Source organism: Hemicordylus capensis, chromosome 2 (genome assembly GCF_027244095.1).
Source record: "Hemicordylus capensis ecotype Gifberg chromosome 2, rHemCap1.1.pri, whole genome shotgun sequence".
NCBI lineage: Eukaryota > Metazoa > Chordata > Lepidosauria > Squamata > Cordylidae > Hemicordylus > Hemicordylus capensis.
In genome coordinates, this window is record NC_069658.1 from 41653044 (window position 1) to 41674424 (window position 21381).

General features: G+C 48.1%; 1 protein-coding gene across 1 annotated transcript; it reads right to left on the reverse strand.

The window, feature by feature from the left end:
• Positions 1-16491: 16491 nt before the first annotated feature.
• Positions 16492-19183, reverse strand: HTR1A (5-hydroxytryptamine receptor 1A). The gene has a single exon (XM_053303488.1). It carries the CDS (start codon positions 18531-18533, stop codon positions 17184-17186), a length of 1350 nt encoding a protein of 449 aa, XP_053159463.1. The 5' UTR covers positions 18534-19183; the 3' UTR covers positions 16492-17183.
• Between the last annotated feature and the right edge of the window lie 2198 nt (positions 19184-21381).

The following is a 21381-nucleotide window of genomic DNA, read 5'->3' on the forward strand; positions in this document are numbered from 1 at the left end:
CGCCCAGACAATCCTCTGCTGCGCTAGGCAGCCAGGAGCTCTGGAGCCTGGGACAACACATCCCAACATTTAGGTATCCCACAATGCACTGTGTGCTGAGCATGGTGAATTGAAGGATTCCCCCAGGAGATGGGTGCTCTAGGCGCCCATCTCTATGTCTCCATGGGCTAAATGAAGCCTGAGGAGACACATGATCCTGGAGCCTGGGCTAATGGCACAATAGCGCTGTGTTAACCCAGGCAAACAGCAGGGCTAAAAAGCCGGGCTAGGCGGTGCTGACCCACCAGGATTGGGCCCGATCCCAGCGGTTCTTATGCACAGCCTACCCAGGCTGGGCTTCCCTAGCTTGTGTTAGGTTACGCATCGGAGCAGCTTCTATATATGCTTAATTTCTACGTCAACTTGAGTTTAATCTCTCTAGTTCAAACTTAGAAGAACTTTCATTCAAAATAGAATGCTGTTTACCCTGATTTGATGATTGTGTGAACAAGCTTAATTTATTTTGAAATTCAACATTTGATCGCTTCAGACATGGGTATACAATTGAAATCCCATGCTAAGAAAAGTTGACCTGCACTCTAAATTAGATAAATTAAGTGAAATGGCTTACGTGGCATAATTCAGTTTTGGCTAGTCAGAAGGAGGAGCTAACAGCTAGGCATGGAATTGTACATCTTCCTCTAGCTAGTCTGCTCACCCTCCTTCCTCAGGTTTGTGAAATCCACAGCTTTATGAAGGATATTCTTGCTATTTAAAAATTAAGCATATGAGATTCAGGATGCTGAATTCTGCATTCACCTCTGTGACTCTGAGTGCAATTGAAAAATACACACAGCCCTGCCTATGAGTGTTCTTTTCCCAAGGAAAGCTCAACTCAACTCCATAGAGAAGTATTCCAGAAGCCCTTCAGGATAGTGTTAGGTAGCTCATGGTACTAAGGTTCCTCTGGCTTTAAATATTTGCCTGTGTCTCATATTATTATTTGGGTGTCCATTTTTTCCTTTCATCTTTGCCCATGCTAACCATATATCTTAAAAGTCAAATCAAGCTTTCAAAACTGTGCTTACCTAGTCTTCAAACTATTGATTTAATTTTCCTCTTTGCAAGAGCAAGACTGTAATGTAATTGGAAAGTCAAGCCAAGGTAATATGAAAGCTGCTACATACAAGCACAATTCCTTAATTCCTTTTCTGAGCAAATGAACTGCAAGAAAGTCAGTGATGGGATTCCACGCTGTGTGATGTATAATGCTGGTAATTAGTTGCCTACAGGACACCATTTGACAAAGCCATGCACCATGCACTGTGGGACAAGAGTAAATAATGCAGAAAACTAATAATAAGAATCAGATGAGCTAGTCAAATGCATATGCAGAAGCAAACTTCACATATTTAGGGAGTGGTACAATGTAAACATTAAGCCCGCTTCTGTTTCCTCTGCAGTGTCCACTCAAGCTGTATTTTTAAGCACTACCTCGGCCTCCCTCAAGTTTCTCCTTCCTAGAAGAAACATTCCAGGAGAGAGAGTCAGAAGAGATTTCAGAGGCAGACAACCCGCAAATTGTCTGGAACATCTTACTGTAGGGCCATTCACACGACCTACTGGGCAGGCGGGCAGGTGAGTGGAAGGAAGGCTTCCCAAACCTTTCCTTCCCCCCAGATGATTGATGTTTTGTTGGTTTGAGTGTGCTCCGTGCTCCCACACAATCTTGCTCCCACATGATCCCCTGCTCCTGCAGCACAGAGAAGGGAGGAGCAAGTAGCCAGGGGTAAGGGAATGCTCATTCCCTTAACCTCAGCTAACAGCACAGGTAAATAGCAGGGCTAGGCAGTGCTGTCCCGTCAGGATCGAGCCCAATTCTGGTGGTTCTCACACGCAGCCTAACCTAGCCTGGGCTTCCCGAGCCTGGGTTAGGTTGCGTGTGATAACAGCCTCAATATGTTGAGTATACAAAAGTTTGGAGGATCAAATCCCAAAGAGCAATTATGAAGAGATCAGTCAAGTGTTATACTTCTACACAGATGTGTTCTGGGTCCAGCACTGTTCAAATTTCTCATTGATAACTTGGATAAAGGGAGTGGAGAATATGCTCATCAGTTTAGTTGAGAACACAAGTCTCTGGGGAAGTGCAAATACAAGTCGAGTATCCCTTATCTGGACATCCAAAATCTGGAATGCTCCAAAATCTGGACCCCATGCCATTAAAAAAAAAACCCGCCTGAGCTCGCTTTAAAAATGTGGTCAAGCCACCTTCCTCAGGGCCAGGGCCATCCTGCCAACTCCCTCAGGGCCGGGCCAGGCCGTCCTGCCACCACCACCAATGTCCCCCCCCACACACTCACACACACAACCGCCACCATTGTTTTCACCCCACGCCGCCACCACTGTTTTTGACCTGCTGCCGCTATTGTTTTCGTCCTCCCACCGCCGCCACCATTGTTTTCACCCCCACGCCACCGCCGTTGTTTTTGCCCCACCCTCGCCATTGTTTTCCCCCCGCCCCCCTTGTTTTCGCCCACCGCTGCCTCCTGCCTCCTCCACTCACCTCCTTACCGCCACCATTGTTTTTCTTGCTGGAACTTTTGCATGCTCTCATGAGAGTTCCGCCTCACTGTACTTTATGGACGATTCCGAAATCCGGAAAAGTCCAAAATCCGGAACACTGCTGGTCCCAAGCAGTCTGGATAAGCGATACTCAACCTGTATTCCCATAATCCTTGGCTATTGGCCACTATGACAGGGGATTATGGGAGCTGTAGTCCAAAAACAGCTGAGGGGGCCTAAACAGAGCAGGCCTGCTGTAAAATAAGAAAAATCTTGCCATTGCAGAGAAATTGATCCATTCTAAGACTATGGGGTCCCTTCTCACTCTGCATATAACTGGAAAAGCTAGCGGTCGGTCCACTTTACCTAAAGAAGGCATTTCTGGCATCCCTGGCAGTATGGCTCGAAATGGATAGCATTATGTGCCCCCAAGGAAGAAACAAAATCTTAATCTAATCTGGAAAAGGGTTAGTGAGATTGAGTTGCCTTGTTCTTTAATGCAAATGTTTAAAATCGTATTGTCCCCAAATGTTCACCTTAACTTCTATTTATTTGTCCTTTGTATTGGGAAAACATACAATTTTTCTGCTGCAAATATTGTGTGTTTTTCGAATAAAAAGGACAAATCGCTAGGCGTTAAGGTGAACACTTTGGGATAATGCATTTTTAAACATTTGTATTAAAGTTCTCAGAAACTATGGCTGTGATCCAAAGAGCACATACCACTTAGGAGTTCAGCATGCACTGTTTGGGATATTTCAATGGTTTTCCTTGAACAGTAGACTCTCTCCATCTGCTTTTGAAAACCTCTTCCATTGCAAAAGTAGTTTATCATATGGCGTAAAGGTAAAGTTGTACCCTCAAGTCGGTGTTGACTCCTGGCAACCGCATATGGCGTAGGGGACAGCTATTTAAGAACACAAGCCCTAAATCCCAATGGACACATGGAATTAGCCACACAGTTATTTGGATCATAGCCTTTCCCCCGCTCTAACCTGTAAATGAAGGTCACCAACTAAGGCCAAGATGAAAAATGGTTAAATATCACCCTTTTCCCATGCAATGTGTCCGGCCACACCAGCTGCCTTTATCTTCGAGGGCGAGGCCAGGCAGCGGTCTGATGCCTCAGGGGCCAGCAGTGGGTGGGAGGGAGAGGAGGGTGGAACACCAACGGGCCCGACTCTGGATCTGGCTGGCCTCCCAGTCCCCCAGCTGAGCAGTGCAGCAGGCGGGGAGCCGAGGCCAGCCAGGCTAAGGTCAGGGAGAGCACAGTGGGAGGTGTGCAGGAGTGACATCACCAGCACCCCTGGATGTTGTGGAGGGGTCATGGAGGGAAAGAGGGAGGAGCAGGGATGACAAGGAGCAGAGCTGCCAGGGACAATGGTCTAATAAAGAGGGGTGTTGGCCCCATAATTGGGGGTGGGAGGTGCACAGACTGCTTAGGAGCATTTAAAGAGCCTGCCGGGGATGAGAGGCTGGCGGAGGGTGAGTGCTGGGTCCTCCAGAGAGAGGCCGGCATAAAGGGCAACCAGCCTGGGGCAGAGGAGACTGAGGGTGGTGTTTAACCCCTCCCCGTCCCTACTCTGAGGCCGGATTCTGCATGCTTGGGCAGGCTGGGTGAAAGAGATGCCCACGTGTAGTCCGACACGTTTCCTTTTCACTCATGAAAAAATTTAAAAAACTAAATTTTTAGTTTCCTAAAAGTTAAGCTTAGCAGAAAGAGACAAGTAGAAGCAAGGCTTGTGCACATGACCATTTTGAGGTGGGTGGGAGCCCAGGCGAGATGTTACCCTGTATGCAACACCTGGGCATCACCACCTCAGCCTGGCTCTGCAAACCCAGCAAACACATGAGCACAGCTGGTAAGGACTCGGTTGCTGAAATCGGAAGCTACAACCCTCCCCCCTCCCGGAAAGTCTTCCTCTGCTGGAAAGCATTCACAGAGTGCTTTGCACTGCCAGCAGGCTGGAAAAGCTTCATAATATCAGCAGCTATTCTCCCATTGGCCATGAAGGAGCAGGAGGTGGACGCAGCCCTGTCAAAGTTGCTCCAGCTTTAGAACCATAGAGTGTGCTTTGCAGACTAGCACTTCCATTGATGGCAGCCACTGTATGTACAGCTCTCTATGGTTTCCTTGTGGGGGAGGGTGTGGTGGGCGCTGTGACTGAGTAGAAAAGGTGGGAGAGTTCTCACAATTAAAGGATCAGGGTAAGAGGGCTCTCCTCTCCTCCACCCTTGGCCAAAAGCTGGGTACAAAAGCTGAGTGACTCTGCTGGGAGTAACCTGGGCTGGAGGGAAATGTGTGAATTCTGACTAAAATGCAAATCTGGGTAACCCACATCCAAAACTGATTTTAAGGGTTGTGTGAACCAGCCTACAGATGTTCAAACAGAGGTTAGATGGCCACCTGCCAGAATGCAGGCCCTCTAAAGTCCCTTGCAACCCTAAAATTTTATTTCTTCTTGTAAAACCATTAGACCTTTAAATTAGCCTTCCTTTCTTTTAAGTCCACCTTCATTCATGGTTTTCCATATTCGCCTACCACAGTAACATTCCTTGTTCTATTACTCTGCTGAGTTATCCCAGCAGTACTACATACTTCTGTAGGAATATTACATCTGGTAACATTAGCTGTCAGCCAGTGCCTTTTGCTTTTATGGTACCCAGTTACGAAGCTATTCAGCAGTACAGCCAGCCTGAAACCTGCCTATGCAGCAACTGCCAACTTAGAGTGACTCTACAGAATCAGCACTGAACTTAATTTCCTTAATGAGCTCTGTGTGAGATTTTGCATGGAGCGCCAGCATGTAATTCACTGGAGCTATCAAGACTTTCAGCAAGTTGCATCTGGTTGCTAGACCAAAAAATAAAAAAATCCACCAAGCTGACTCCTGGGTTATTTAGGAAGTGGAGCAATCGGAGACCAAAAAGCTTCAGTTCTAACCATCCCTTTGGAAACAGGTCTCCAATCAGTGGAGATAAATCCAGCTCTTATCAAGGATTATGAGCTTGAAGTTCTTGCAAGAGAACAATGCAATTTTTGTGCACTTCCCAGCTGCCTAATAGGTGGCAATTGTTGGAGCATCAGAGTGGTAGAGTTCACCACTGGCTGATGAACATTATTCTTATCGAGGGCCACCAACCTCTCCTTATTGCTTGCTGCACCTATTGATTGGACTCTCATAGCTCATCTCTAAGTGCCAAGTCAGGAAACATATTTATTGATTTTTTTAAAAAAATCTAAAGAACCTCCATGAATCTGGAGAGTATAACATAAACTGTGCACTGAAAACAGCAGTACAGATGTAAAAGTCTTCTAATGCTTTGGTGCTAATGCTTCTTGAGGCTCATACATGAAATTGCCATCTCTCTATGAAAGAAAATTGGCTATGAGCCACACCACCACCCATTGAGATCATTAGGAGAGGTTCGTCTGCATTTGCCACTGGCTCCTCTGGTGACTACTTGGGGATGGGCTTTCTCCATAGCAGCCCTGAGGCTTTGGAATGCGGTCCCTGCTGAAATAAGAGCCTCTCCATCTCTTACAACTTTTTAAAAGGCAGTCAAGACACATTTGTTCACCCAGGCTTTTAATTAGTTTGAATAGTTTGATGGTTTTTAATAGTTTTAACATTGTTATAAATTTTAAATTGTTGTAATGTGTTAACCTTTTTACTTTTGTTGTTGTTGTTGTTGTTGTTGTTGTAAACCGCCCAGAGACTTGCGTTTTGGGTGGTATACAAATATGCTAAATAAATAATAATAAATAAAATAAAAGTACTGTAAAATAGGTTGGGGCAATGGAGTTAAGCTATACCAATTGGCTACCTATTAAGTTCATGAAGATGCTATATTACAACCCTTTGAATCTAAGGGCTTCTCACCAGCATACAATGAGGTCATTCACACAATCAAAAACTGTTCTACCTGGGTTTGGGAGCTGTGTGTGCTCCCAATTTTTTGTTGTGTGGAAGCAAGGTAGGAGGAAAAGCTGCCCAGGTTTTCCTCCTACCTTACCTCCACACAACCATAAATTGGGAGCCCACATAGTTCCCAAACCCAAGTAGAACACTGTTTTGATTGTGTAAATGACCTCAGTGTTTATCCAAAGGTGTGCCCCCCCCACAACCCACAAAAATTATGTAGTGGCAATGACCAAAAAAAAAAAACCCACCCCAAACTGGCCCCACCAACTTCAAACTTCACCAGCCACCACTGGTAAATAGGGCCTTATTCGCCAGTCAAAGTTGGTAGCTTACCTTCCATTTAAACTGGCAGATTATGTCAGCCAGATTTATGTTTTTAATAGACTTGTTGTTTAGACTTCTATTTCTCTGCAGGCAGACTACCAATAGAAGTCCCCTGGTGACCACTACATGGACTTCCAGAGAAGTCCATTAAGAACAATGGCAATACACATAGCCCTCCTGAGGGTTTAAAGCCCTTTCTTTTCCCATTCAGTATGGAACACTCATAAAACTTAAGCAAAAGAGGAGAAACTGCACGTAAAAATGGAAGAGGTGATCTCAGTGGATATCTGTTTTATAACGTCATCTGCCTGGTTTGAGGCTCTGCATATTGCTGCCCCTGTGGCAGCTTTCTGCTCAGGTCTTTAGGCCTTGGACAAGGCCAATCTATGGGATCAACCACTGGCTCCCCTTGTAGGAGGAAGAGTATAATTGGCTTCCTGTCTGAGATAGACCTTGAGGCTATTCTCACGACTGCAAGAAAGCAAGCTAACTGAGCCCAGCCCGCTTTCCTGTGGTCGTGGGAACTGCCAGGAGCCACATGGCTCCCGGCAGTTAGCCCACTTAAGGTCCTCCACCCCTTAAATGATGTTAGCAGAGTGAGGGTAACATTAGACCCCCAACTGGGAGGCCACAAGCAGCCTCCCGGCCTCGGGAATCTCCCCAGAATGCCCCACGCATTTGTGAGGGGCATCCTGGGACTTCCAAGGGCCAGGCAGCCCCTGATCCCTGCTGCCTCTACTGGCTCCATGACGGGGCTGGTGGTCATGTCGGTGGCTGGTCCAGCTGCCCAGGGATGGCTCCCTGCTCGTCTGCAGGGAGAGCAGGCTAAGCCAGTTCTCCACACAGAGCTCCGTAAGGCTCTCCACACAGCTCGTGTGGAGAGCCTCATTGTCTCACTATCAAGCTTTCTTTGTGCGGTTGCTCACCTTGTTAATATGGCTGCTTAGCAATCTCTGGTGTGTTCCTGACCTTTGGCTACCAGTTCACCCCTGATTCCTGCCCCTCTACTTGGCTGGATCTCTGGCTACTGGCTCAATCTCTGATTCCTCTCTCTTCAGTTTGTCCTCTAGTCTGTTTCTGACTTCAGGCTACTAGTTTCATTTCTGAGTCACTACTGGTTACCTGGCTCTCCTGACCTCGGCCGACTCTGGTGCCACCCAAATGCTGCTGCCCAGGGCTCAGCACTGACATAGAAGCATTTTGAGAAACCTTTCGGAGATGAAAAGGGTGAAAAGAGAGGGGGTAACATAACAAGGCCGCACAACTTTGGTCCCCCTGCAGGTGATGGACTGCAGGTGTTGGACTACAACTCCCATCATCCCTGACAATTGGCCACTCTGGCTGGGAATGATGGGAGTTTTAGTCAAACAACAGCTGGAGGGCCAAAGTTGTTCAGCCCTGTGACATAAGGACAGCTTTATGCCAATGAGCTGTCTATTCCTGGACAGGGGTTCCCAATATCTGTGGTACTCAAGATGTTGCTGGGCTATAATTCCCATCACCCCCAGGTACAATTTGTTGTGGCTAGGGATGAAGGGAGTTGTAGTTCAGCAACATCTGGAGTACCACAGATGTTGAGAACTCCTGCTGTAGGATATCTCCAATACCAGTGTCATGCAGATCCTCTCAAAAGGACCGGGAGGGGGGGGCATCCATGCTTGCTTCTGGTTTCTTTCTATCTAATGTGTAGAAAGAGCAAAAAGTACAGCTCTGGCTGTCTAGATAATACTCCTATTTTTCATGTAGCAATGGGCAATTCCCTAAATGTATCTAGTATTTTATGCCAGAAAAGAGGCTGGTAACTCTCTCGCAAGAAAGGGAAGAAAAAAGGAACCGCCCAATTTCAAAATATAATATCCAAGCCTTCACAGATAAAATATACTTATTTGCAACAGAGGTGTACTGTGCATTTGTTCCAGAATTAATGAGAAACACGTGAGTCAAGTCAATACCGTATTGGCCCATATAGGTTATACCTGCATTTACCTGAAAGGAAGAGAACTCTGACTTTAAAATGATCCCCTATTTCTAACATCAAAAAACTTGGTTATAAACCTAGTCTTGGATTCAGGTAAATATGTGTCTTTTTTCATTCATTAAGTTGTCAATGGGAAAACTTTCCACGTGAACTGAATATCATCCATACCATTCAGTTAATTTGGGAACTCATTCATTTTCATAATGAGGGGGGTTACCTTGTAGCATGATGAATCAGTGGGCTGGATTATCTCCTTTTTTCTTTTCTTTTTAACCATTTGATGTTGAAAATGCCAGTATAGCTTCTTTTTGCCATTTCCTCTGACATCAGCCATTCCCCCCACAATGTCCCAAATGTTGGATTGTTCCAGGGCATTGTGTAGGGGAAATGGCCACCTCCAGTGGGGGCCACCATGTTTTTGTGGCTATAACCTTTTCCCTGCAGTGACTCAAAATCCTGCAGTAACCAGGGCATTGTGAGGCTAAAAACAGCTGCTACTAAAGGCATCCTCCAAAAGGAGCTCAGTTCTTCTTCTTCAACTTTAATTGGATAACAAATTATGTTTAAATAACTATTAATTATTATTGTTATTATTATTGCTATTATTTTATTTTTATTACATTTATAAAAAAAAAAGTCTTCCCCCATCATGAAAACAAATCAGGACCAAATATGTTGCCATTTGTTAACAAAACCAGCAGCCTTAATGAACAGGTAACTAAACAATTGAAATTGTTAATAATGGAAACAAATGTAACTGAACAAAAAAAAATAGTGCACAACCTTAATTTATAATATTCATTATGGGCTATTGCTCATTGCAACAAATACCACCCACCAGTTAGACAGATCTGATTAATTAATTTGTGAAACCCTCTGAGACTCTGTGGTGTATGATTAACAAAACTATGAAATGTTTTACATCCCTGTTCACAAGCCATGGAACATCTCTTAAGGCAATATGGTTACATCATCAATCCTCATTCATTCTTGTGTATTCGTCTTTTGCAACTGGACCAAAAAAAGCCAGCTTCATTTTCAAAACCAATAATTCTAGACTACAGTCATAAAAGAAAGAAGGGAAAGTGAGATCAAAGATCACTTTAATTGCAAAAATGCAGTCCATTTTTATCAGAAAATTAGACTATTTTATATATAGAACATATTAAAATCATTGATGTCTGAACAGAGTAAGTAGCTTCAGTTTATGACTGGGCATATACATTCACATGAATCACAGAATAAACATTCCCTTTTTCTCTAGGTAGTACAAATTGTATCAAACGAAGGTCACCTCTCTCTCTCTTTTTTGGCTCAAGCATGAGATCATAGATGAAGTTCACAAAGGCTTTCAACTACTTAATAGTGCAAAAAATAAGCATCCCTGTCAAATCTGGAGCTGGAGTTAAGAGGGGGCTAAATGGTCACAATCCATACCCTGTATGCAACTAGGAGGCACTGTGCAAAAGGTGCATTCTTTCTATCACCTCCATAGAAGTTCTGATGCTGGAAAGGACCTAACAGGTCAGCAAATCAAACCCCCTTCCCTCACATTAAGGTAGCACCTGTCTTACTTAACCCATCTGAACCAGATATGGTTCCAAAGCAAAATATGATGTCAATATTTTGTATCATTTTCTAGCTGGTCTTGCAGTCAGAAAGAGGGTTCTAACACTTGACCTCTGTTTATATTACCACATCTTAAATTCATCCCACCACCATGTCCCTCCATACCATGGCAAAGGAAAATATCCGTTCTCCATCTTCTTCATGGCAGCCTTTGAAATGACTGGAAATTGATCCCAAACACACACACACACACACACATGCCTCTCCATTTTCATATTATTTTTGCCAGGCTCAAGGTAACAAGAGTGATCTTTTAACAGCACCTGAGAGACAAGCACGTGGATTTGTAAACACACATCTCTGGAAGCAAGTCCAAATATATCATACTAAATGGATTGTAACAGAACATTTTCCAACTCAGTGTGCTTGGGCCTGAAGCCAAGGGAATGTGAAAATCCATTTTCAAAAGTAAAAAGTGAAAATCCATTTTCAAAATGGATTCAAGGGGCTTGGATGAATTAGGTAATATCCATGCTGCTCCTAATACTACTGAAATCAAAGGCTTTCATGTAGGTCAGGATTACATCTAAATGGGAAGAGTGAACTAAATTTTCAGGATTACATTTAAAAAGGGGGGGCGAGTAAAATAGGAGATGGAAGGACTGGAAAATATTAGGGCAAATAATGTAAGAAGGCAAAATGAAATTTGGTGCTATATAATCCTAAACATTTTCATTAAGGAGCAAGTTCAATTGAACTGAATGGGACTCACTCCTTAATAAGGAACTCCTAGATTGCAGCCTACATTCACTGCTTGCATTTTATTTCCTTCAATTTTTCAATTGTTTTTACCCTCCTTTGTTTCCTTCAAGTCCCTAGACTTTGGGTCCCTTGAGCACTGTAAGATATTCCCTGCAGGGATGGAGCCACTCTTGGAAGGGTATCTAGGTTCCAAGTTCCTTCCCTGGCGCTGCCCAGAGACGTAAGTTTTGGGTGGTATAAAAATATGTAAAATAAACAAACAAACAAATAAATAAATCTCCAAGATAGGGCTGAGAGAGATTCCTGCCTGCAACCTTGGAGAAGCCTCTGCCAGTCTGTGAAGACAATACTGAGCTAGATAGACCAATGCTCTGGCTCAGTATATGGCAGCTTCCTATGTTCCTATGATAGAAACATGTGTCTTGAAAAATTGCTGTTACTCACTGTGAGTCCGTGGGATAGGGTGAATCACAAATCTTACTATTCCAGGGGTTCTCAAACTTGAGTCCCCAGATTTTGTTGGACTACAGCTCTTGTCACCTCCAGTCATAATGGCTGAATTAGATTGGGGGTGATGGGAACTGTAGTCCAACAATGTATGGGGACCCAAGATGGAGAACCTCTCTGCATTATTCAATTAAGTTGAAGACTTAACTCTACAAACTGCTTACTTCAGAGCAGTGCTGAATTGATCACATAAGCATCAATAGGACTTTGACTGCACCATTCAATAATAGGTAGTTCCCTAAATCACAAACTAAACATGTGAGTCTTTAAATCAGCTTTCAACATATGCATTACACTCCTGTGGTGTACTGCAAAATTGTACAGAATCTATTCCATCCCAAACATGTCTTTGCTGGCACTGCGCATCTGCTGCCCATTCCAAGCTGTCTATTTCGCTTTCTAGAAAGAGCACTGTTTAAATGATACAGAATATGTGGAGCTCTCTTGATCTCTTTCCGATATGGAGATCATCAGCAGAATGTGTGATGTAATATTTAACCCATGCATCTGAACTGTTCAGCTCTTTCGTGCACATTTGGGTCTTATTCTTCAGTACCATCCTAAACTTATCACATGGAAGTAAGTCCCCCACTGATTTCAATGGAATTTGATCCTGTGCCACCTAATGGCACAGCAGGGAAGTAACTTGCCTAGGGAGCAAGGGATTGCTGGTTCAAATCCCCGCTGGTATGTTTCCCAGACTATGGGAAAGATGGGGAAAGACTTCCCAGACTATGGTAAAGCCCTATATTGGGCAGCAGCGATACAGGACGATGCTGAAACCAAAGAAAACTACATGGCTCTGTGGTTGCCAGGAGTCAACACCAACTCTATGGCACAACTTTATTTTAAATGTGTTTAGCAACTTGGATGGCTGTATCTTGCAAGTAGATACCAGTAATTTCAATGAAGCTTAGGACTGCTCTGATGTTACATTTCCCCTCATAGGGAGATTATTCAGATATCAGTCAAAATAAGTTATATCTGAATTTTAGCCTTTGTTAGATAGTCCCATAAGGGCTAATTTATTTATTTATTATTTATTTATTTATTCAATTTCTATACCACCCTTCCAACACGGCTCAGGGCAGTTCACACAGAAAAAGAACAAACAAATAAGATGGATCCCTGTCCCCAAAGGGCTCACAATCTAAAAAGAAACATCAGACAGCCACCAGCAACAGCCACTGGAAGGATGCTCTGCTGGGGTTGGATAGGGCCAGTTACTCTCCCCCTGCTAAATAAAGAGAATCACCACGTTAAAAGGTGCCTCTTTGCCAAGTTAGCAAGGGTTCACAGCAATAGCTTGATCATGAGGCTAATTCAAAGCAATAGCTTGATCATGAGGCTAGTCGCAGATCGGTTAAGCCTAGCATCGCTCTGGGAAGTATTCTTGCTGAACTGTTAATATTGCCCTAAAACATACAGTGAGATTTGTGCACTGCGCTTCACTGCTAGAGAGCAGGGGTGCGTGAATTGTCTTGCAATAGCAAGTATGAATGGTCCCCTTTGCTCAGCAGTGTCTGTCCTGCTTTGCACTTGGATGGGTGACTACATGTGAACACTGTCTCCTCTAAGATATTCCCCTTAGGGGATGCAACAGTGGCAGTTTGTTTTCAGAAATTCCCAGGTTCGATTCCTGGCATCTCCAAGTAGGGCTAAGAAAAACTCCTCCCTTAAACCTTGGAGAAGCTGCTGCCCATCAGTGTAGTAGACAATACTGAGCTAAATGAACCAAAGATCTGACTCGATATAAAGCAGCTTCCTATGTTCCCATGTTGTTGGGCTACACAAGCTTCTTAGCGCTCAAGTGGGACAGCAGAGCAATAGCATCTGACTGAGAATGTCACAGATGATACTTTTCAGCACGCACCTGGAACACTCAAGCCACATTGCACACAGCAATCAAAATCTCCATGGATCTAGTTATCAGGGGAGTCACCCTGCCCCACGAGTGACACAGTAGTTCTACAACACAAGGATAGCCTTCAGGAAAGATATCCAGATCCTTCACAATAGATCACATTTTTGTATGTGTGCTATTATCTGAGAATCTGGAATTCCCCTTAAGGGATGTATGTAAAAAAAAAACATATCACAAATGGTTATCCATGTGTATTTTTCTAGGACAATCTAATGAACTACAGCCAACACAAGTCTAGTCTCCTGCTTATGAACTTTTGCATCATCATCATCACCATCATCATCACCATCACCATCTTCATTAATTGTATTATATTAATTGGGGTTGCTAACCAGTTCTGACATAATGTTTTGTATGTCTATTATACCTCTGTAAGAATCATTCCAAAGGCACTCCCATAACCAGACATTACATGGAAATGGCTCTTACTTCCATGGATGTGTACTTAGGTCCTAGCCCTGATATATGAGAAGGTCTCAGGGCTTGCAAGCAGCACAATGCATTTTCCAGCAAGGTGTTTAGGACTGGAATACTCTGACAATGGCTAACATCCTGACTAAATGGACTCAAAGAAGTTCCATTGAAATTCTTGTTCAGCTTCTTCTTTGAATTTCAGTGGGGCTTCTCTGAGTCCATCTAGTCAGGAAGCCAGCCAGTGTTGCTCATCAGCATGCCTGGCATGTCCTTTGAATTTCAATGGGACTTCCTTGAGGAGATTTACTCAGGATGCCAGCCAATGTTGCTCAATGTCCATTTTAACATAGGACAGACATCTGTATGGGACACAAGCCACCAGAAGTTCCCTCAAACACACTCCTTGGAAATGAATGGGGCTTGTGCAAGAATACTTCGGTTCCAGGATGCTCTTGCACAAGTGTTGTTCAAATCACGGGGGATGGCACAGAACTTCCTGCTGGGTTCTGCTTGTCCTACTTCACCCCCTTAGAACAAGGGAATGGTGAGGATGAAAAGGAGAGATGTGATTTGAGGAAAGGAGAGGTGAGGAGGTCAGTCAGGGGAAGGGCTAGGAAACCTCTCTGTGGAATCCTTGGAGGGTGATGTAGGGACACCTACCAAGTTCTTTTAGTGATACTTTAAAGTGCTAGGTTTTTAAAAAAAAAAAACAGTGTGAGAGCTTGCTGAAGTCTGCATTCAACAAGCCACATATAACTGATTAATCTCATATATTTTTCAGTGTGCCTACCTTGTGGGGCTTGTGGATTGCAGTCAGTAGCTACACTGTCCTCTCAATGACTTATTCAAAATACGCAATGATCTGACAGCACAGAGACACATACAAAACAAATCCAATTTGTGGCCACTGTTTTTGGGGACAGAACATTGAAATGTTTTATGATGCCATTATATTTCATATTTGATTGGATGTATGGACTATTTGATCTCTCTATTTCTATCTCTTGAATGGTTTGTTTCACCTGCTCATTCACAGGCTAGGTACTCATGACCCAATCAACTCCTCCGAAGTCAATAGGTCTACTCAGGAGTAAGTGATTGGAGCCGTGCAGCCAGCAGGAATAAATTCAGGAAAGCATATTATTCTCCTATTTCCCTGGTATTTGGAGACCAGAGTCTCAGAAATTGGGTTCTACCCCACAAAAGGCAGAGATCAAGGAGGGACTACCGGGGATTTTCCTCCCCAGATGTTGCTGGACTACAGCTTCCATCATCCATAGCCACTGAGCCTGTGGCTGGGGATCATGGGAACTGTAGTCCAACAACATCTGGGGACTCTTTTCAGATCTCCTGGCCTAAACCGAATTGCTGGAAGCATTCGCTAATAACACTTCACGACTGCGTTTGTCTTTTCAGTTTTCGCCCTTCTAAGGAGTCTAGGACCGAGGAACAAACACCCCGTGATATCCGGAAAACAGACGTACCTTTGCCAGTTTCCAAAGGAACTGAAGCCTCCGGGCACAAACCACCAGAAGCTGCTTAGTTTCTGGAGCGACTTTTTTACCACTTAAGTTCGGCCAATGATGAAGCTTTCTTTTGCCATCTAAGTAAGGAGAGGTGTCTGAGATGCGTTTAACAACTCGCTACTTCTTTGTCTTGACACCGCAATGTAAACATCTGGCTTAAGAGGCAGCACCGATTGGTCACTTTCTACCCCGCCCCCGTCCCCCGCGTTCGTAGCCTGGAGGAAGAGTGCGGTGCGGCCGGAAAGCTTGCTGTATCACTTTAAATCTCAGGGTCGTCCGACTAAAGCTTTGGACTGGTTTGATGCGTCTTGTACAACAGGACTGGACAGCGGGGCCTCTCCCTGCTGAGGAAAGCAATCCCCTGATGCAGTTTGACTCAGAAGTAAGTGCCACTCGGCTGAAATGACTTTCTGATCCCCAAAATGTAGATAGGATTGCAACCTCTCTTGCGGCTGCGCATCCCATTGAAATCGGCGGGATTTGCTTCCGAGTAAACACACATACAAATTGCCCTACTCTTTTGAACAAAATCTGCTCCTGTTCTGTTCTGAATGTGCCTACCTCTGTGAGAGTTTGAGGCTTGTGTATCTTCACTCGCCTCCCAAAGTAGATCCCTGGATGTGGGGCGGTGACATACAGCACGCGCTCTTTACAACACACCGTACAGACAGATGGGTTCGCAGGATGAAGAGAGACTTCGGATGCGTCCAGGACAAGGGATCCGCTCCCCGCACTCACTCGCCCACCCCGCCCTGCCCCCGAAATGCACCTTTTTGCCATCAGCCAAGCGGCCATCCTTAATCCCCCTTTCTCCGCGACTTGGCTTGGCTGCTTCGCTCCCTTTCAGAGTTCGTGCTTACTCGGCCTTCAAAGAAACAAAGTTCTCAACAACTTCTTTTAAATCCAAGGGGGGAAGAAAGCAGACACGCGGGCACTTTATGCATAGGATGATTTATTATGGTTTCAGTTGGGGCAGACCTCCCGGTTGTGGGGTTTGTGGTTTTGGTCTGCTGCCCCCCCCCAGCCCAGCCCAGCCCCAAATCCTCTATCACCCCCTTTCCAGAGACAACTGGATCCAACAGTTTCCACAGCTGGAGTAAGGAGTAAACTCTGAGAAGGAGTCGAGGCCGGGAGCAACAACCACAAACACAGACAGTCTTTCTCCAGGGGCGTCCTACCTTCCTGAGCCGTCGGGATGGTAGTTCAGAAAAGGGGCAGTGTGGTGGTGGTGGTGGGTGGGTGGTGGTGGAACCGAAAGGAATGTCTCACCTTGCCGGGCAGAGCAAGATGGGTGGACTTGACTCTTGTCTGTCTGAAGGAAGCCAAGGCAGGGCAAAGAGAAACCTCCATTCTAGCGCCCAAAGTGGGCTGAAGGGGGGCGAACTGAGATGCCCCCCGCAACAAAAGAACCATCGGTGCCAATCAAGAGGGGGCAGGAGGACTGTCCCGGCCCTCCTGCAAGCCTGCTAGGTCATCATGGAACTCAGAGGAGGTGGTCCGCCAGGCATCTCCGGCAGTAGAAGATGCGCAGAGAAGTTCAGGGAGCCTGGGCAGAGAGCGGGGCAGAATAAGACGGCGGCCGCCCCTCGGCCCTCCGTGACCGCCGCCCCCGCCCCTTTCCCAGCCCCGCATCCTCTCCCCTATCCCGCCGCTGCCCCCAGCAAAGACAGTGTCGTCTTTCTCTTCTTCTTCTTCCTCGGGCTCCCCAGTCACTGCGTGCAAAACTTGCACTTGACGATCTTCTTAAAAGCACTTTGGAAATCTTTGTTGAAGTAGGCATAGATGACGGGGTTGAGCAGCGAGTTGGAGTAGCCCAGCCAGTTGATGACGGCGCCCAGCCACTCGGGCATGTAGCAGCCGGCTTCGCAGAAGGGCAGCACCAGGGCCACGATGAAGAAGGGCAGCCAGCAGAGGATGAAGGTGCCCATGATGATGCCCAGCGTCTTGACGGTCTTCCGCTCGCGGGCCAGAGCCATCTTGCGCTTGGCCTCGGCGTTCTTGGGCTCGTTCTTGCGCTCCGTGGCCGGCGTGGCGGCGCCCGGCGGGGACTGCTGGTGGTGGTGGTGGTGGTGGTGGTTGGGCAGCGGCAGGTGGCCCTTGCTGGAGTTGGACGGCGGCGGCGGCGCCTCCAGGATCTCCAGGGCCGAGGCGGCCACGGCGGGGCCGTCCTCGCCCGGGCGGACCACGGCCCCGTTGACACAGGCGTTGCCGCCGCCGCCGCCCTTGGGCTCCCCCGCGCTCCCCCAACTCTTGGCCTGCGGTTGCCGCTGAGACAGAAGGCGGGGGCCGCCGTTGCTCTTCTTGGGCTCGCTGGCGGGCGAGACGGAGAGGCAGGTGTCGGCCACTTGCTCCGCCGGCTGCGGCCGCGGCTTCTTGTCGGCTTTCTTGACCGTCTTGCGGATGCGGAAGCGCGCCGCCTTAAAGATGCGCCCGTACAGGACCAGCATGAGCAGCAGCGGGATGTAGAAGGCGCCGAAGGTGGAGTAGATGGTGTAGCCCGGGTCCTTGCTGATGGTGCAGGCGTTGGGGTCGGAGCGGTCCTCCGGGGTCCGCCAGCCCAGCATGGGCGGGATGGAGACCAGGAAGCCGATCAGCCAGGTGAGGCTGATGAGGGCGGCGGCCCGCCGGGGAGTCCGCTTGTTGACGTAGTCGATGGGGTCGGTGATGGCCCAGTAGCGGTCCAGGGCGATGGCGCACAGGTGCAGGATGGACGAGGTGCAGCACAGCACGTCGAGCGAGTTGAAGATGTCGCACGTCACCTGGCCCAGCGTCCACTTGCCCAGCACCTGGTACAGGGCGGCCATGGGCAGCACCAGCACCGACACCATCAGGTCGGCGACGGCCAGCGAGCCGATCAGGTAGTTGGCCACCGTCTGCAGGTTGCGCTCCAGGGCGATGGCCGCGATCACGCACGCGTTGCCCAGCACGGAGAAGAGGATCAGGACGCCCAGCACCACCGACGTGCCCAGCTGGTAGCCCAGGCTGACCGCCGGCGCCGGACTGCTGGGCTGGCTGCCGTTGCCCGCGGCCGCCTCCGTCGTGTTGTTGGGCATCTCCATGGCTGGGGGAGGCGGCGTGGGGGGCCAGAAGGCAGCGCCTTCACTCCGGCGGCGGAAGCGGCGGGCAGCGCTTCCCCAGGGTCACCATGGCCCCCCGACAGCTGGGCGGGATGGCGGGAGGGGGGGAGGAGGGAGAGGAGGAAGGGGCGGCTGCTGGACTGGCGAGCCCCTCAGCGGGCTAAGGCAAGGCAGCGGCTGAACTCACGCCCGGCGCGTCGGGCCAGAGGCAGTCCCCGTCCCCGCGCGCCGTCTGCATCTCTCTCCTGGCTGGGCATTCCCGGGAGCAGCAAGAGCAGCGCCGAGCACCTCCTCTCCCTGGGCTGCCCTCCCTCGCCTTCCACCTCTGCGCAGCTCCTGAGCCCTCGCTCCGCCGGCGGGCGGCTGCCACTTGCTGCTCGCTGCCTCCTTCCCTCCCAGGCTCTCTCTCTCCTGCTCCTGCCCGTCTCTTATCTTGCCCTCGCCGCCGCCCCCCGCCGCTGCCTTGTTGAGCTTGGCTTCTTTCAGCCGCCCGTCGCTTTTGCTCTGCCTCTCTCGGGTTCTTTCCTGACGTTGCTGCCCCCCCCCCAGCTCTTGATCCCTCACTTCTGCTTCTTCTGCTTCTCAGCTCCAGTTGGGTCTCCCCCTCCTCCCCGCTTCTTTTCCTCTCTCGTTTTCTGCCCCCACCGACCCCCGCCCCGGTCTTTGCTTCTGCTCCCCTTCCCAACACTCACTGCTGCCGTCTCTTCCTACAGCCGCTTCCCCCCTTTTGTAGCACTCACTGGCTGCTCCCTGCTCTCTCGCTCTCTCCCCCTCCCTTTCCTCTGCTGTGGTCCCCTCTTCCCTCTCACTCAGTTGGGTTTGGTTTTGGTTTTGGCTCCAGGTCCCCCCTCACTGCTGATCTCCCCCCCTTTCCTTCCCCTCCTTTCACTTGTTCTTATCCTCACTTGGTCTTATCCTCACTTCTCCGTCACTGAGTGTTGCTGATTTCTTTTGCCCACAGCGTTGTGGTGCCCCCACCTTTCTCCTCCCCCCACAGTCGATGTCTTCCCTCTCCGCCTCTCTTTCATTTCTCCTCTTCTCCCCCGCTCCCCCCCCCCAATTGATTGTGCCTGTCAGTGGGTGATTCTCGCCGGATTGTATTGTACTCTGGGGATAGTCTCTTTCACCAATGGAATCTGGAGCAGCAGCATCCCTTTAGTGCTCATTGCTCAGTAGCAACAGGAAGGGGGGGCGGGGTGGAACCGGCACCTGAAAGGCAAAGCCTCACTCCTCTGCCCCGCCCCCACCTTCTGTGGGAAACAAACTAGACTGAGGAACCTGATCCCCTAAGACTTAACACACACCCCTTCCCAACCTCCAGTCGGCGCCATGGGAGTGAGGAGAGTTTCTACAAAGAGTCAAAGTTTGACTTTTTAGTGAGCAAGGGCCATCTGCGTCCCCCAACAGGGACCATATTTCTGTTGGCGCTAACGGCTGCGCCTTTACACCTACTCCGTAGTGCAAGAGCCAGGAAGAAAGAATGAGCTAAGCCTTGGCCTGGGGCCACGCGGAAGGAATCGGGCAAATAAGAAAGAGGAGGAGAGGGCATGGGAGCGCGGTGATTCTCCGTCCCTTAGCTGCCTGCGTTCCTTTCAATGCGTTTTCCTCCTGGCTCTGAAGGAGTCCCTCCGCTAAGCTAGCGGAGACTGACTTGTGTGGCGGCGAGGACCGCAGGGAAGGGATCCCCACCCCGCTCGCCGCGCCGTGCTTCCTAGCTAGAGCTCGGAGCTTTGCAAAGGTGCCAGGGGGGCATTCCTCCTGTCTCCGCTTTCCTCGCCATTGGCGGCTGCAGCGGAAGCGACAAGGTCCCTGCAATCTTCACTCGGTTGCCAAGCCCCAGCATTTCAGCACCCTGGACAGCGCTAAACTTCAAGGGCATTTGTCGCCACCTGCAGGTACGCGCTACGTCGGGCTTAGAGTTTCAGCTCACATACCCGTGAAGGAAGCCTCTAAATCCCGTCAAGATCGCCCCAAAGCTGTGGAGTGTGGCAGAAAGAGCACGTTTTGTGTGCACAGGAAGTTTCCCACTACAAACCCTTCAGGTCTTTAAACGTCCTTGCTGTTATTCCAGTTTCTGTGCTTGGAAAAAAAATCCCTTTAATCTCCTTGTTGCCTGTCTCACCCCACCATCCCCAGGTCAAAGATTAAAAGCAGGGAGGGAGAGAGAGAGAAAACAGTGGGGAGAACATAGTTTGGCCACATCAAAGCAAAGTCTACTGAAACGCTATCTTTTTCTCCCTTCCTCCTCCCTCTTGAACAACCTTGGTTGCTTCCATTTCACAGACAGGTAAACCAAACAGCGGTGTTTTGGTGTGGGCGCCTGCCTGGAGGTTGTAATTAGTATTGTTCGCTAACCTAAGCATAACTGCTGAGACGAAAAAGCAAAATGGTTGTATGGGTGTTTTCTGGCGTGTGTGTTTTGGTGCGCGGGGAGAGGGGGTGGTATCCATTAAAAGCAAGGCTTACGTTCTAATGTGAAAGTTGCTACAGCTAAGCGTGTGCCTTCCTTCCCCGCTCCCTCCGAAAAGCTTCACTCCTTCACAACAGGAGGGTCGTCTGAATGTGGTTAGAAAGCGGCAGCGAGGGAAAACTGCTCTGCGAAATTACTCAAAGGTACTTCATTCTTGTTTATTTTCGCAAGGCTCCAGAACAGTCCTGTGGTCATGAAAACGGGTCCTGAGGGTGAGCCTCAGAGATCCTTAGTTCATCTCGAGTCTATATATAAGCATGCGGAAAGGCTACTGGCTAACTTTTTATTCTATTCAGTACCACTTCTCAGTTCATTGAAACTGAAAAAGTATGTGTCCCAACGGAAACTGTGAGCTGTAGA

Coding starts and splice junctions, on each gene's coding strand:
- HTR1A (XM_053303488.1), bottom strand. CDS start 18,533: ATGGAGATGCCCAACAACACGACGGAGGCGGCCGCGGGCAACGGCAGC.